Source organism: Epinephelus moara, chromosome 1, assembly GCF_006386435.1.
Source record: "Epinephelus moara isolate mb chromosome 1, YSFRI_EMoa_1.0, whole genome shotgun sequence".
Classification (NCBI taxonomy): domain Eukaryota; kingdom Metazoa; phylum Chordata; class Actinopteri; order Perciformes; family Serranidae; genus Epinephelus; species Epinephelus moara.
In genome coordinates this window covers 26,677,031-26,693,309 of record NC_065506.1, presented here as the reverse complement: position 1 = coordinate 26,693,309, position 16,279 = coordinate 26,677,031, and the positions used below count along the sequence as shown (strand labels likewise).

The following is a 16,279-nucleotide window of genomic DNA, read 5'->3' as shown; positions in this document are numbered from 1 at the left end:
TTGTTTTCTTGCGGACGAGAAAAGGGGGAGCGCACATTTCCAAGAAGGCGTGTCCTTTTCAAAAATGCAAGAGGCGTTGCTTTGTTGCTGGCCGTTTTCGCCGGTGTGTTAAACACACTTTAGAAAGGAGTGTCCCCAGACTATCAGAAGGCGGAGATCTCTGATTGTCTGGTGGCGAGACTAAACCACACACAGAACTGCATGATCACAGTTAATGGACTTTTGCATTTTAGAAGTTCAAAGTAATAAATCTTCAAAAAAATGATACTCGAGTAAAGTACAGATACTCAAAAACTGGATTTAAGTACAGTACTTAAGTAAATGTACTTTGTTACTGTCCACCACTAATCTGACGTTATATTTCCCCATAGAAGTTAACAAAGAATTATTTGACTTTTTCTTTTTGTAGGTAAATGGTCTAAATCTACTTGATTCTATCATCTATAGCTTATGATGTAACCTAAGCACAAAAAGTAAGGAAATTTGCGTTTGGTAGATTATTTCTTTGTCGTATACTGTTGGAAAGCCTGTTTATTTCCCTTTTAAATGGTGCCACATTTTTAAGGAACATGCATTTGTGGGATGAGCAGCAGAGCTGAGTATGTGGGTTGCGCCCATGAAAAATTTGCCAAATCTTCCCTGCCAATGCCAAACAGCTTTTTTTTTTTTTGCTGTTGCTATTGACTCTTGTTTTGAGCTCCTGGTACCCCCAGGTGCTGACAATCAGGTGTCTGACTGGTACCTGATTGTCAGCACCTGTGAGCATGGGCCCTGCTACAGTGGTCAGTAGCCATGTTTCCATCAGCCTGTTTAGATGCGCATCTAGAAGTATCGCATTGGAAAATTATGATGGAAATGCCAAAATTCAAATTAAAATCCCCTGATTTGCACAAACTAAAATACGTTCACTTTAGCCGTGTTTTGGTTGATTCGAAAAAATGTTGATTCACAAAACGGGGGATGGAAACAGTTATGTCCGAATTAAATCTGCTGTAACGCACCTCTCTCCATGGTGATATCCGCACTCCGGGTCGGGACGGCAGTAATGCATTTACAAGCTGGTTGCCAACCGCCAGAAAACGTAGAAAGAAGAAGAATGCGAGACTTGTTTTGTTTCTGGTCCTGCGGAAAACTCGGGCGAGTTCGTAGTTTTCACCAAAATCCGTACATTTAATGGAAACGCACAGGATTCGTATTTCTTTTAATGCGCATTTCCCAATGATTCGAATCACTTTTGGATGGAAACATAGCTATTGAGTGTCTGCTCCAAGGATCTGCATGCCACGTTTGACTGATGTGGATAGAGCCCGTACGATAGGGCAACTTCAAGCTGGTGTTCCGCAAAACCAAGTTGCGGCATTATTTGAAGTGAGCCCTAGTACCATCTGCAAACTGAAGGCCAAGTTCCATATAACGGGGGATGTCAGAGCCAGGCCGCGAAGTGGGCGTCCCAAGAAGACGGCACCCAAAGAAGACAGTTTCCTCATCCTGTCAGCACTTAGGAACCGCAGGCAGTCTTCTTCAGATTTGCAGTCAAGGTTTGCAGGATGATATGGCTGACGGCTTTCTGCTCAGACAATCCAGAACAGACTGCATGCAGCCAATGTCTAGTCTCATAGGGCTGCCAGGAGGCCTGCCATGACTTCCCTTCACCGTCAGGCCTGTTTGCGCTGGTGTTGGCAACATGTGCGCTGGAACCTGAACATGTGGAGGAACGTTATGTTGAGCGATGAGTCCAGATTCTGCCTACGGCAGTTGGACCGTAGGGTCAAAGTGTGGATGAGACGTGGCGAGCGCTTTGCTGATTGCTGCACCGATAGAGTAACATCTTTTGGTGGAGGCAGTGTGATGGTGTGGGCGGCGAGGCTTGTCATCATTGGAGGCAATCTCAATGCAGAGAGACATCCAGATGAAATTCTGCAACCAGTGGCAATCCCATATCTCCACAGTCTGGGACCAAACTCTGTCCTCCAAGATGACAGCGCTCGCCCCCACAGAGCGGGGGTTTTTCAGAGACTACCTCCAGAATTTGGAGAGGATGGAATGGTCTGCCAGCAGTACTGACCTCAACCCCATTGAATACTTGTGGGATCAGCTTGGGCGTGCTGTTCGTGCCAGAGTGACCAACACAACCACGTTGGATGACTCGCGACAAATGCTGGTTGAAGAATGGGATGCCATCCCACAGCAGTGGGTGACCAGGCTGGTGACCAGCATGAGGAGGAGGTGCCGCCAGGCTGTTGTGGCTGTGTATGGTTCTTCCACACGCTACTGAGGCTCCTGTTTGTTAAATGAATAAATTGTTAAATTGCGAATATGTCTTGTTTCTTCAGACTTCAATCATGCAATCCACCAAACAAGAGTCAACAGCAAAAAAAAGCTGTTTGGCATTGGCAGAGAAGATTTGGCAAATTTTTCATGGGCGCAACCCACAAATGTACCTTACAAATGTGGCACAATATAAAAGGGAAATAAACAGGCTTCCCAATGGTATAAGATTTATTGCCAAGAAGCATTGTTACAACAAAGAAATAATCTCCTTACTTTTTGTGCTTAGTTTATTTGAATGTAAAAAGCCAAATTCCTGCACACCTGCTTTTAATAAACACTAATTAGGTGGGGGGGAAGAGTCCCAATAGGCCTTTTGTGCAGCAGACATTTCCACTTGTCATAACAGGAAAAGCACAGGTGTTACTAATAACATTAACGACGGCTTGCTCTGTTCTAAGAGTCCCAGTGAGCCGTGACAGTGTGACAGAGAGCGTGCACAATGTCAGCACCCTGAAACTAAAGCAGCTAAATGGAATTCACTTCAGCCATTGGTAATGTCATTATTTACATTTGTGATTTTATTACTGTGACATGAGAAAATGACTTCTGATATAATGAAGGCCTAAAAATTTACAGTGATTCAAAAATGAATGACTTAAGTGGAGCTCTCTGAGACACCTTGACTTTAGGTGTAAATCCCAATTTTATTTTGATTCTTTGGACAATGATACGATATGTGCTGATATTACAAAGTCTGTTACGATATGATTTCGATGCGATGCGATTCAGGGGCCTGCGATCGATATAAGTCAATATAATATGCCCATTTAACACAATATGTTACAGAAGAAGCTGCTACACCTTTCTTATTTGCCTTTGGCCATAAAAGATAAAAACTACAAATACACAATGTAAATACTTGTAACTGCTTAAGTGCAGTAATGTTTACTTTTAATTGACTCCACTACCACACATAAAACAGCACATTGGATAAGTTAACCTTCAAGGCAGGTTTTTGCAACCTTAACTATCAAAAGAGCCATTTTTGACCAAAAATAATTCAATCTGCCAAACATATCCGAGCCTTATTGTAACACTGCGTTTTAAGCCTAAATTAACCTATCAACATTAAAAATAGATCTAAATGAGCATTCAGAAATCTGTTTTACCACAAGATGGCTCCTCTGCAATGGGCTGTTTATGATTATTTGGTATTTTAACTTTGCAGCATTGGCGGTGAGAGTAAATCAATCTGTCCACCTGCTGTTAAATTCTACATCTCCTGATAGAATAGCACGGCTGAATTTCAGCCTGCATGCATATTTTTTCAGCCGAACATTGTTGAAACGGAGCAGCTGTGTTGCTTCAAGAAGTTAGCAGAGTTAGATGCCCATCCAGGCACTTACATCATGTTTTATCTCATATCTGCATTGTTTACATACGCCATGTGCTCTGTCTGTTGACCTGTAGTAGAGTAGAGTAAATAACGTTATCCTCAAGATGTTTCTCTTGGCTGCTACCCATCTGCCTGCTGCTGTTTGGTGTAACCTGGAGATGATGATATAAATCGATGTTCTCACTTTGCATCAATGATATTGGATCGTTGATCATTGATTTGATATGTTGATCGTTACACCCCTACTTGACTCTGCCTTAAGTTGTTCAACATTTACCGCATAGTGAATGAAATTTACTGTCTGTAATTTTATCTGAGTTTATGTATGTCCGTGGTGTCTACCGCTCTCTAGAGTAAACTATTGTCTGCACTGTAGGGAGCAGTGAATAAGGCTACGTTCAGACTGCAGCCAAATCAGTTTTGTTTCTCAAATCAGATCTTGAAAACAGACTGACCGCACTCTTATTTGCAAGTAATCAGATTGTTTTTGTGTGTCCAGACATCACTAATCTATCTGCATGGGTTGCTGTGGTAACAATATAGGCATCAGTAGCTAGGTAGCAATGCTGGTGATGCAGTTTTCCAATACGGAAGCATGAGAAATGGAGGTCTGTAATTTTGCCCTACAAACAATTTATTTTGGCGTCTGTCCACGGGCTGTTGTCCCTTATGTCCTCCTCTTTAGTGCTCCGCTAGTAGCAGCAAAGATCTGCTCAGCACTTCCGTCATTCTGGATTTGACATAGTCATTGTGTGTTGTGTTCAAAGACACTTTGAAATCCTATTTGAGCGGCCAGAGTGTTCAGACTGAAAGTCACATTTCATGTGGTTTTTTTCTTGCCAGACTTCCTAAAATCAGTCTTGATACAATGTGGATATGCCAGACAACATGATTTGGGCTGGCAGTCTGACCAAGGCCTCAGTGAACAAGGGAGTGGTTTTGGATATAGGCCCAGAAAAATGCAAGCTATTTATGCTTTGTGAAATCAAAAATTGTCCAACAGAAAAACCCAAAAGTATCTTTAGCTTACAATATCAAAAAGGCATAAGGAAATTGTAAAGAACTAAACATGAAAAACGTTTGTCAGACCTACTTGAATTTTAAAACATATGATTAATTGACCCCTAGATGTGGTGATTTCATTTCAAAGGAGTTGATGCTTGCTTTTGCAAGACTTTGTTTGTCTACAAATGTCCTCAAGGCGTCTGCTCACCACACAGGAATGTCACTTTGACTGCTCTCTTCTTCCTCTGTATCGCAGACTGGAACCAGCATCTGCCTATCTCTGCTTCTTATTTGAGCAGGATTTCTAATTCACCTTGCTAGAATATCATCACCCACAGTCACACACACACCACACCCAGTTAAAACTGGGGACAGATTATGCGCTTGGTGAGACAGAGAATTAAATTCACTTTGAGGTTGAATGGTTAATATGGGTCAAGGGTGATAATCTGATTAAAATGCAGCAACAGAGTGGGCAGATTGACTGCAGACAGTGATGTGGCGGGGTGGGTTTCCAGATGACTTCTTATCAGGTCGGCTGTCTGACGATGTAGGCTTGCTCCCTTTTTCATCACATGAGGCAAAGGCCAAACGCCTGTCGGTTAATGCTGAATGATGCACTGCTGGCAGGGTGAAACTCTCTGCACAGAATGCTTTATTGGTCCCATTTGTTGAAGTACAATAATGCAAGTGTACTTAGCTGAAGGCTGATCATTGATTAATTGATTATTTAAGAGAAAAATGTACAACCTCAATTCCAAAAAAGTTGGGATGCTTTGCTGTGTAAAGTGTGAATAAAAATAGAATGCAATGATTTGCAAATCCCGTTGACCTTTATTCAGTTGAATACAGTGCAAAGACAAGATATTTAATGTTCACACTGATGAACTTTTTGTAAATATACACTCATTCTGAATGTGATGCCTGCAATATGTTGTGAAAAAGTTGTGACGGGCAACAAAAGATTGGGAAAATTATTGACTGTTCAAAAAACACCTGTTTGTAATATTCCACAGGTGAACTGGTAACAGATGATGGTATAAGGATTGGGTATGAAAGGGGATCCTTGAAAGGCTAAGTTGTTCTCAAGCAAGGACAGCACAAGGTTCAACACTTTGTAAAAAAAAATGCGTGGGCAAATAGTCCAACAGTTTAAGAATGTTTCTCAAAGCACAACTGCAAGGAGTTTAGGGATTTCATCATCTACAATCCATAATATCATCAGAAGATTCAGAGAATCTTGAGAAAGCTGTGCACATGAGGGACAAGGCTGAAAATCAACACTGAATGCCTGTGACCTTTGACCCCTCAGGCGGCACTGCATTAAAAACCAACATGATTGTTTAAAGGATATTACTGCATTGGCTCGGGAACACTTTGGAAAAACATTGACATTAAACACAGTTTGTTGCTGCATTTAGAAATCCAAGTTAAGACTTTACTGTGCAAAGCAAAAGCCACATATCAACAACATCCAGAAACAACGCTGACTTCTCTGTGCTCAAGCTCCTCTGAGAGGGACTGACAAAAAGTGGAAAAGTGTGCTGTGGTCCGATGAGTCCACATTTGAAATTATTTTTGGAAATCATAGACGCTGTGTCCTCCGGGCTAAAGAGGAAAAGGACCATCCAGATTCTGGTACCAGCACAAAGTACAAAGCCAGCATCTGTGATGGTATGGGGGTGTTTTAGTGCCCATGACATCATGGATATGGTATGGGGGTGTTTTAGTGCCCATGACATCATGGATAACTCTCACATCTGTGAGGACACCATGAATGCTGAAGGGTATATATACAGGTTTTGGAGCAACATATGCTGCCATCCAGACAATGGCTTCTTTAGGGATATCCCTGCTTATTCCAACAAGACAATGTCAAGCCACATTCTGCACATGTTACAACAGTGTGACTTCGCAGTAAAAGAGTACAGGTACTAGACTGGCCCACCTGCTGTCCAGACCTGACTATTATCACAAATGTATGGCGGAAGCACAAGATACAACAACAGAGTCCCCTGACCGTTGAGCAACTGAAGTTGTATATCAGGCCAGAATGGGAAACAATTTCACTTTCAGAACATCAACAGTTATTGTCCTCAGGTCCCAAACGCTCACTGAGTGTTGTTTAAAGACAAGATGATGTGTCAAACATGCCCCTGTCCCAACCTTTTTGGAACAAGTTGCAGGTATCAAATTCAGAATGAGTGAAAATTTGCTTAAAAAACCCCAAAACAAACAAAAAAAACAACAAGGTTATCAGTTTAAACATTAAATATCTTGTCTCTTGACTGTATTTAATTGAATATATGTTAAAAAGGATTTGCACATAATTGCATTCTGTTTTTATTTAAGTTTTACACAGCATCTCAACTCTTTCACAGTTGAAGTTGTATTTGAGTCATTACATCGCATCTACATTAACAACTTTTCTTCCTATTGGTCCAAAACTGCAGCCAGCAGGAGTAGCTGCTACAGTCAAGTCAGTTGCTGCTGGCGGGTGGTTGGTCAGGGAAACAAGCTGCCCAGCAAGTTTTCATGTAAACCTCTCACCTGCAGTCTGAGCTGCTCAGAAAGTCACCTTAACTAGCTAGAAACAGTGTCACCACACAATCTGACTTCCATATTTTGAAATTTATTTTATATACGAATACGATACCAGTATTGTTTTCCAGTGAAAAGATGATACTAGTTATGGACATTGAATTAACATAGTTTCTACATCATCAGGGTCTTAAATGTCCAGTGTGAAGGATTTATGGGAATATGTATGCTGAAATGGAATATGATATAAGAAGTATATATTTTTTTAGTGTATAATCATCTGAAAGTGAGAATCTTTTTGTTTTTGTTACCTTAGAATGAACCGTCTATATCTACATAGGAAGTGGGTCCTTGTCCAAGAAGTCCGCCATGTTGTTTTTGCAGTAGCCCAGAATGGACAAACTAAACACTGGCTCTAGATAGGGCCAATTGCATTTTTTGTGTTCTTGCATCAGCCACTGTAGCTCTGTGACTAGCAGTGCCGGTAAAACACTACCGTTTTATATCATTGGCCCAGTTGTTTTGGACAGGAAGAGAACTCTGCAGATAATTCAGCTCCTGGTGAAAACCTCCTGAACATAGAACCGTGAAGGAATTCTTACCGCGAGTTCATGCTGGAAGTTTCAGCTGGTTGCAATTTGCAGTCCTCACAGCTAGATGCCACTAAGTCCTCCACCCTGTTCCTTTAAATGTACTATATCTAAGAAATGAGCCATTGACTTCCATGAACAGGTACCATTTTAACTAGCATTGGCAGTCGATGCGTTGTGCTGACAACACATGAGTCTGTGATACTTTAAATTGTAAAACAGACATGATAAAGACATTGTAACTTTAGACAAAGCCTCCTTTAAAACCCCACTGTGCTCTGGAGCTATTTTTTAATGGAATGTGGCTTCTTTTGAAGTTTGCTTCTGTTTCTTAATTCAATTATTATTCATTCCACTTTGCTGAAAGAACTTGCTGTTTGTAGATGTCATGGTAAAATAGATCAAGATAGATAAAGAAACAAGGCAAACAGAAGGGTATGACCCAAAAATGTAGAATTTAATATACTTAGAAAATAAAGACTTAAAACAAGGTCTAAGATATAAAACACACACCGTATAGAAAGACAGATAACACATCACCTCTTACTCCCACTGTACAAAATTGAAACCAAAATATCCCAGATACGGCCACGGCCATCTTGCACTGGCAGTATCATTTGGAGCCTGAGGCTGAATCCAAATGTCCAGACTTCACCGCACTTGCGGACTCGTGGATTTTGCGGGCGCGTACCCAGGAAGTCTGGGAGTGCTAAGGGCCGTCCAAATCCACAATTCAGCCAGTCCACAAGGGGCCTCAAGCAGACCTTCTGCAGACTTCCAAAGAGTCCACTTGGGGTGCAGACTTCAACAGACTTCACTGATTTAATAACCCAGTCCACTGCAATACGGACGTGACGTTGGGGTTTTTTCAGGTGCCAAAAAAAAAACAGTTTAATGCATAAAATAGTTATTGATAGTTAGGTCTATTAAAATGCTATTTGAATTGCGTAGGGCAGAAATAATATTCAAACACATGAGAGATAGAGATGTATTAATAATTTTTGTTCAGTCACAAAAAAGGCAATACATGGGATTTATATCTTGTTCTCTTCAGGAACAGATGAGTAGGAACTAATTATCAACTCATATGACATATATATGAATATGACAGCAGCGATAGTTGAACGTTTCCAGGGCAACAAGTAAAACAATCTCAAGGGCTGTCTATCAGCCGCTTGCAGTCTCTGCCATTGCAGACTTTACGTGATGACAGTAAATACATCACACTATGTACAACTGAAGTCCGCAAGGGCTCAGTCTGCAAGTCAACATGGTGGATACTTGGATTCAGCTGGAGTCTGCACAGTAGCTATCTCCACGGTATGGCGTTCCCGTCCAAACCCCTGTCTGACCAATCTCAGGCAGCCCTATTGAATGTGAGCACACCTATTGGCTAGTTACAACCAAAGTTATCAGAAAAATAAAGACTTGACCATACATCATAAAAACTATCTAAAATGACAGAAACCGTCGTTGGGAAAAATGTAACCTGTACATTGAACATTAAATTCGGCCCATGTTGTATCCATGAACATTGAGGGGGCAGAGCTTATGACCTATACTGTGGCCAGCCACCAGGGGGCGATCGTGACGTATTGGCTAAACTTTTAGGGAGCTGTCATGTCAATTAGTTCATACAGTCTGTGATGTGAACTAAAAAACTACTTTCTAAAAAAAGAAGAAAGCGGAACAAATTATTAGACATGACAAAATGAACTAATAAAACAAAGGCTTCAACACAGTGTATCAAACCAATAGACAAGCTCTCTCCAGTGTGAGAACTACCGACCCTCCACAACTGGAGTTCTGACTAGTAATACAACCAATACACAGCTTCCAAACTGCCAAATGGCTCACCATCTGCTTGTGTCTCCTGGTCTTTTAACTGTTGGGGTCCTAAATCAGTGAGTGAACACCGGTGTGTCACCCACAGAAACCATAAGCAGGAGGGAAGGCTGACACACACAAGACACACACACACACACACACACCACTGCACCTGTAACTGTAACAAGAGACTGAAAGCCTACATTATGAGTAACTTTAGCAGCAGCACTTATAAAATTAGATCCTGCAAATCTGTGGCCCCTAAATTGAAAATATTAATCATATGGTGCCTTGGTACATTAGATGAGTAGTGCTATTGTAAATGCACTTTCCCCATTAGCTGTCACTGTCAGTATTGTAGGAATAAAAGCAATCATTCTTTCATACCCAGTGTTTATCATTATTTCTGAGGCATGTCTGTCTGCCGAATTTTTCAGTGGATGTCAAGCTTTGCTCTAAGGATTGAACTTCTATATATTATTATTTTTTAAAACCTTTCTTCATGTGTCAGGTGAGGTAAGACTGTAATTTGCATCTCCTCCTATTTCTCTGCAGATCATGAAGGAAGTGTGTCGAGCTCTGGGTAATGCAGCTGCTGATGACAGTAAATTATTGTTGCTCAGCTCTGTGGGGACCGTTTTCTGCAGTGGCCTGGAGCCGTCATACCTGATAGGTCGCCTGTCCACTGACCGCAGAAAAGAGAGCAGCCGCATCTCTGACGCTGTGCGGTAAGAAGAAATGTTTCTGCTCCTAACACTGGCTCTCTTTTCACTTGCTATTACACTTTACAGAGCTGGCACTGATCGTTCTGTGACCCCTTTAGGGAGTTTGTGTTGGCATTCATCCACTTCAAGAAACCCATTGTGGCGGCAATAAATGGACCTGCTCTGGGCTTAGGGGCCTCCATCCTGCCCCTGTGTGATGTGGTGTGGGCCAGTGAGAGGGCCTGGTTTCAGACTCCGTGTGCAGCCCTCCACCTCACCCCCTCTGGATGCTCCTCTTACACCTTCCCACAGATCCTGGGTGTAGCTCTGGTGGGTCAAAGCTATATCGAGGCTTGTTGTAATTTGATTCCCCTTATAACCAGTGGCGCCCCCAGAAATTTTTCACTGGGGTGGCCAGATGCCCACTGAAAATCTTTGGGTGTCACACCTAAACTGAAAGCCATAACTATATGTGTCAGCAGCAGCATGTTAGCTTCAGGGCTGGGTGATATAATGACTATTTATGATATATCGATATATTTTCAAGCAAGATATAAATTTAGACAACACCGTTTATATCAATATAGAGTCAAGTTGCCTTACATAATGTAACCAGTGTGCATCTCTCCTCTCCACACATTTCAGCCCCACTCATTCACTCACAAGTTCTCCAGCAACACTCGGAGAGACACAGAGCTGCTCCTCTGTTTAATCTGTCTGTTAATTAGTCTACAATGGGACTCGGCCTATATGTTGCATATGCTACGCTAAATCAGTCTGTGAGATGAATGAAATGACCGCAGTAGCACACGTGCAACTCAGCGCATAGCGCGTTGCTGTTATTCTTGGTAGTTGCAGTCCATTGTGTGACATGGAGACAGCGCCTGGATGCAGGCAACCGATGTGTTTAAAAAAAAATGTAGCAACAACACATACGTTTCATATACAAGACGTATATAACAAGGACAAAGTGTCTCTCGCTCCTTCCCTCCCTCGGCCTCTCTGGTGATGCTGTGTAACATAACTAAGATTAATAGCCTAAATGAATAAAAATATTTAAATAATTTTCCAGCACTAGATTCATTTAAAGGCTGTTGAAAATTACTTTTTAACTCCCACAAAAATACTCCAATGGTTTCAAACTACAATGGATTTAGGACACCTTGATACTTTTATAGTGTTAAGCAAACCTTTAAACCTCTGTAGCTCCAGTGCTGTGTGAAAAAACGTTAACGTACAGCCCTGCTTTTAATTTTATATAATTTTTTTCATGTAGAAGTGGGGGAAAAAAACAGCAGGGAAAAAATCCCTGTCTTTGCATTTTATTTATATCAGTCTGTTTATATAAAAATGCTTGTGACATCTCAAATGTGACTATGACTTGCAGCTGTAGCCCATTTCGTAGAAAATACAGAGATATATATATATCGTGTATCGCCATACCAAGATATGAATTTTAGTCCATATCACCCAGCCCTAATTATCTTTACTTCTTCCATCCTTACCTTTCACAATAAAAGCCCTAGACAGACACTACATCACTACTTACCAGAGGGAACTTATCCACATGCTGAAGTATTAAAAATCATCTTATATGTGACATATATGTGACAAAAAGGCAACTTATTATTTTGAAGAAAAAAAAAATCCTTGGCTGGTAGATTTTTTCAACTACCGGTCCTCTTGGCCGGTGAGTCAAAAAGTTAATTTGAGACACTGCTTGTGGGCACCGATAGAGCTCATTTTCATTCAGATATTTTGTAGTGAGAGGTCAATGGACCCTTTTGAAAATAGCCATGCCAGTTTTTTTCTTGGCAAACTTTAAACTAATGCAGAAGCGTTATTTAGCCCCCTTTCTACTGCTGTGACATGGTTGGTACCAATGGATGCCTTAGGTTGTCTAGTTTCATAAGATACCACTAACAAGATGAGCCTGTGGATTGCCCCCTGTGCCCCCATCCCACCTTGGGGGTGTCACTCCTTAAAACTCCGTGATTACCCTGTGTTTACCCAAATCAAACCCAATTTGGTTGCCTGACATATTGAAAATCATTTGTAACCCCCCCTCCCCCCTTCTTTCTCCAATGGCAGGCCAATGAGATGCTGTTCTGTGGACGAAAGCTCACAGCACAAGAGGCGTGCAGTCGAGGTCTGGTGTCACAGGTCTTCTGGCCAACCACATTTAACCAAGAGGTGATGCTGCGTGTGAAGGAAATGGCGTCATGCAATGCAGTGGTAGGTCCTGAGCTAGACGACCCAGAGGGCAAAGCTTTTTCCCGAATATATCTGACCCTAATGAGTGATCTTTCCCCTCTCTGTATGTTCTGAAAGGTTTTAGAAGAGTCCAAATGCCTGGTGAGGAGTATCCTCATGTCAGTCCTGGAGGAAGTGAATGAGAAGGAGTGTCAGATGCTGAAGCAGCTGTGGTGTTCAACCAAAGGACTGGAGGCACTCTTCAGTTACCTGCAGAACAAAGCGTATGAGAAGTGAGCACCCACAGCCATCGGTCAAAGGTTATCTGCGGAGGGATGTGCAGGATGATGACGGTGTGATCTCAGACTGAAGCAAAGGATTTTTGTTTCCATCCATCAGCAGAGGGGATTCACTGGAGTCCTGTTTGCTTCCACGTGTACCACCAACAACTTCATGATCTTCTCTTGTAAATCAACTTATATTTTATATTTATTAAACCCACAGCTGTCCAGATGTTTGTTCTCTCAGAGTCAAAGAGCCAAATGTGCATTGCTTAAACACATAAACACTGAAGGTGGTTCTTCAGGGAGGTACAGAGTGTTTTGTACATATGAGAGACTTGAAATGATCAGGATGTATGAAATCAATATGTGTCTGATAGCACAGGATGATAAATAGGTGATAATATATATTAATATATATTTATTTCAAGCGTGTAAAAGAGTTGCTTTCTGAATATAAGGATTTGCTTTAGTTGCTTTTTGTTTTGAAGTGTAAATTTGCATGAGGACACTGTTTCCTGCTCCTTACATGCACATTCCATCCTCTCTGTACGGACAGATGAGAACTGGCCACACATGCTCGTTCATGTCAGCGGATCACAGTCAGCGACTGCGGTGAAACGTCACGAAAGACTTTTTTTTTTTAATGATTATTCATTATTCTTACTGTTAAAGTCTTCATTACACAGAACAGGCATCGTGTTTGCCAGTAATTTGGTCTTTATTATCGTAATCACCATAAATTTGCTCCCGTTGCATGAAATCAAGATTAATGCTTATGTGCTAATGAAACCGTCTGGTGATTACAAGTACATAAAAAAATCATCGTCACATTGTCAACATCCATTTGTCTTTAGGTATTTTCTCCTGCAACAAACTGGCAAGCGTTTATTTAACTTTTATTTATCGAATACAGTCTCACTGAGGACAGGATTTTTCTTTTAAGGTGGACTTGTTGGAATTGAAATGCAAATTGGAGTGGGATTAGAGGACAGTGGAAGCTTAATGGGAATGCCAGCACTAAATATACAAAATGTCCGTTAATAATAAAGTGGTGTTTTGGGGTTGAACTGGTGGCACATGTCACGTGGAGGGATTAGTAATGGATTTGATCCCCTTTAGTTAGAGCTACATACACATGCAGTACTGTGGTGGTTCATCTGTACAACATGGCTTCCAGTTATTGTGTGAAACGCGTGATCATCATGTTGATGTCATTTCTTAGCTGTGTATTTTTTTGCGAGCACACAAAAAGAGATGATAATTGTTGGTCCTCCAGTTAATCATGTTGTGACTACACTAATTGTCAGTGATCTATATATCGTGGAAATGCAACAGTCGTGTAGCCGGAGTCGACTTTGTCCTTACCTGCATGTGATGATTCAAGATTTCCAGACATTTTATATATCGCAATGTGTATTATATGTAGGGATCTATTTTGTTTTACCAAAAAAATAAAAGTAGGTCTGTGAGAATTGTTTTGTAAAACTCAGAAGATATTTGTCCATTTTTTTGCAGTGGTACACATGCAGTACAGGATAATACATAGATGATGTGGACTGTTTGTGTAACTATTTGCATGTAATATACTGTACATATGAATGTGTTGCCTGTGGAAGTACCTGGTATTTCAGGGTATGTTTTTGTATAAACATTGTAAGTATTGTTAGAAATGGTGCAGTTTATTTTTGTATTTATTTGAGATAACTGTTTGGATGTGCAGTGCCATGTTGTCTCCTTTGCTCCAGACGCCCACACGACTCTGTCAATCACTCTTTCTAAATTATTCCGTAAAAACTTTGAAGAAGAAAATGGGGCAGATCATTTATACATATATAGTTTCAAATTCAAAATCTGTAAACACTATTCCCACTTGAATGTTTACCTCTTGAGCTGACATTAACAGATGAATTATTTTGTCATAAATTATCAAAGTCATGTCAGATAATTTATATATATATAGGTATGAATGGATGATCAATAAAATGACCTTTATTGTATTTCAGATTTGTCAATTTCAAGTATATAAGACTTGGTGTCACTGTTCCATGGTGTTGTTTACTGATTTTCAGTCATCTGTTGCATTTAACTACAGGGTATGATTAATAGTTTGATGAATTATTTAAAAACTACTAAAATTAAAAAAAAAACTTAAAGGAATACTTCACCCACATGACAACCATTTGTAAATTCATTACTCATGCTGTGATACCTTGAATCTGTAAAGAAAATGGCAAACATTGACTCATTGAATGATTGGGGACCTTATTTAACAACAGCAACTCTCACACAACTCATGCAGTATATTCAAGTCTCATTTATCCTGTTGTAAGCTCAATGTTTCCAGCACATTCTCACTCCGGCCTTATCACATATTGACTTTTGGTCATGGACTTTCCACGTCCACATACAATGTGAAAGGTACCCTGGGTACGTTGGTTGTTGACCTTCTGGGACGCCGTGTCAAGTTCTGCCTGTTACATGCATCGTCTTCTTTCAAAATACACTTCCGTTTTCACAGGAAATTTACTGTTTACATAGTCTCTTTCAAAATAAACACACTATGTCGGTACAACACTGCAAATTTTCCTTCAACAACTAACGCACATGGTTGAGTTTAAGCAACAAAAACACGTGGTAAGGTTTAGGAAAAAAGAACAGGGTTTGGCTTTAGAATCTTACAGGACATGAACACCACACGCACTTTGGCCACCTTAAAGGAAATGGCCACTTTAGAATGAAAATACAGACAGTACTTACTCACCCTCATGCCGACAAGAAGTCCAGTGTAGTTTTTTAATCCACAAAACTCGTTCGGGGTATCGGAGGATAACAGCTAGCCAGAGTTTTCCATACACTTTAAGTGCATGGAACCCACGTCCAAACAAGAATGTCTGAAGGTTCTCGAGTCTCACGCGAGTTGTGATGTAAACACAGCACTCCTGCAGGGCAGGCTAACTGACCACGGTGAGAAATGATGCTATAAAAGTTGAGTAAATTATGTCTTTTCAAGTCAATTTTGCATGCTGCAGCTTCAGGGCACTTGGATTATGACGGACAAGCCGTTCTGATGTTTTTGAAATGCATTAGCAGAGTTTTATTACATTTTCAAAATGATTTTGGACGTGGGTTCCATGCACTTCAAATGTACGGAAAAATCCGGCTAGCTGTTATCCTCCGATACCCTGAATGAGTTCTGTGGATTAAAAAAACTACACTGGACTTCCTGTCAGCATGAGGGTGAGTAAGTACTGTCTGTATTTTCATTCTAAAGTGGCCATTTCCTTTAACTTTTGTCTTGTCCCGCGTGTTTCCCCCTGATGCCGCCGGGCCCAGTTAAACTATTACAGCAACCAGCTGTGCATCATGCCGACCTTAAAGGACGCCTTTTTCTATTGGTTTCTGATTATACAAGTCACCGCCCAAGTGCCAAATTTCGACGACTTCGGAGTGAGACCGGGCGTAAATTTC

The 16,279-nt window shown here is 40.9% G+C and overlaps 2 protein-coding genes across 4 annotated transcripts in view; both read left to right on the top strand.

Moving 5' to 3' along the window:
* LOC126389127 (chromodomain Y-like protein 2) overlaps positions 1 to 15,557 on the top strand; it is a 48,421-nt gene extending 32,864 nt beyond the window's left edge. The window contains exons 4-7 of the mRNA XM_050042597.1: positions 10,186 to 10,358; positions 10,454 to 10,664; positions 12,426 to 12,569; positions 12,666 to 15,557. Of these exons, the coding sequence (XP_049898554.1) occupies positions 10,186 to 10,358; positions 10,454 to 10,664; positions 12,426 to 12,569; positions 12,666 to 12,824 (687 nt within the window). The 3' untranslated portion in view covers positions 12,825 to 15,557. The remainder of the gene's footprint in view (positions 1 to 10,185; positions 10,359 to 10,453; positions 10,665 to 12,425; positions 12,570 to 12,665) is intronic.
* Positions 1 to 16,279, top strand: part of LOC126389193 (cytochrome c oxidase subunit 4 isoform 1, mitochondrial) — a 516,851-nt gene that overhangs the window by 225,113 nt on the left and 275,459 nt on the right. The gene's annotated exons all lie outside the window — the stretch shown is intronic.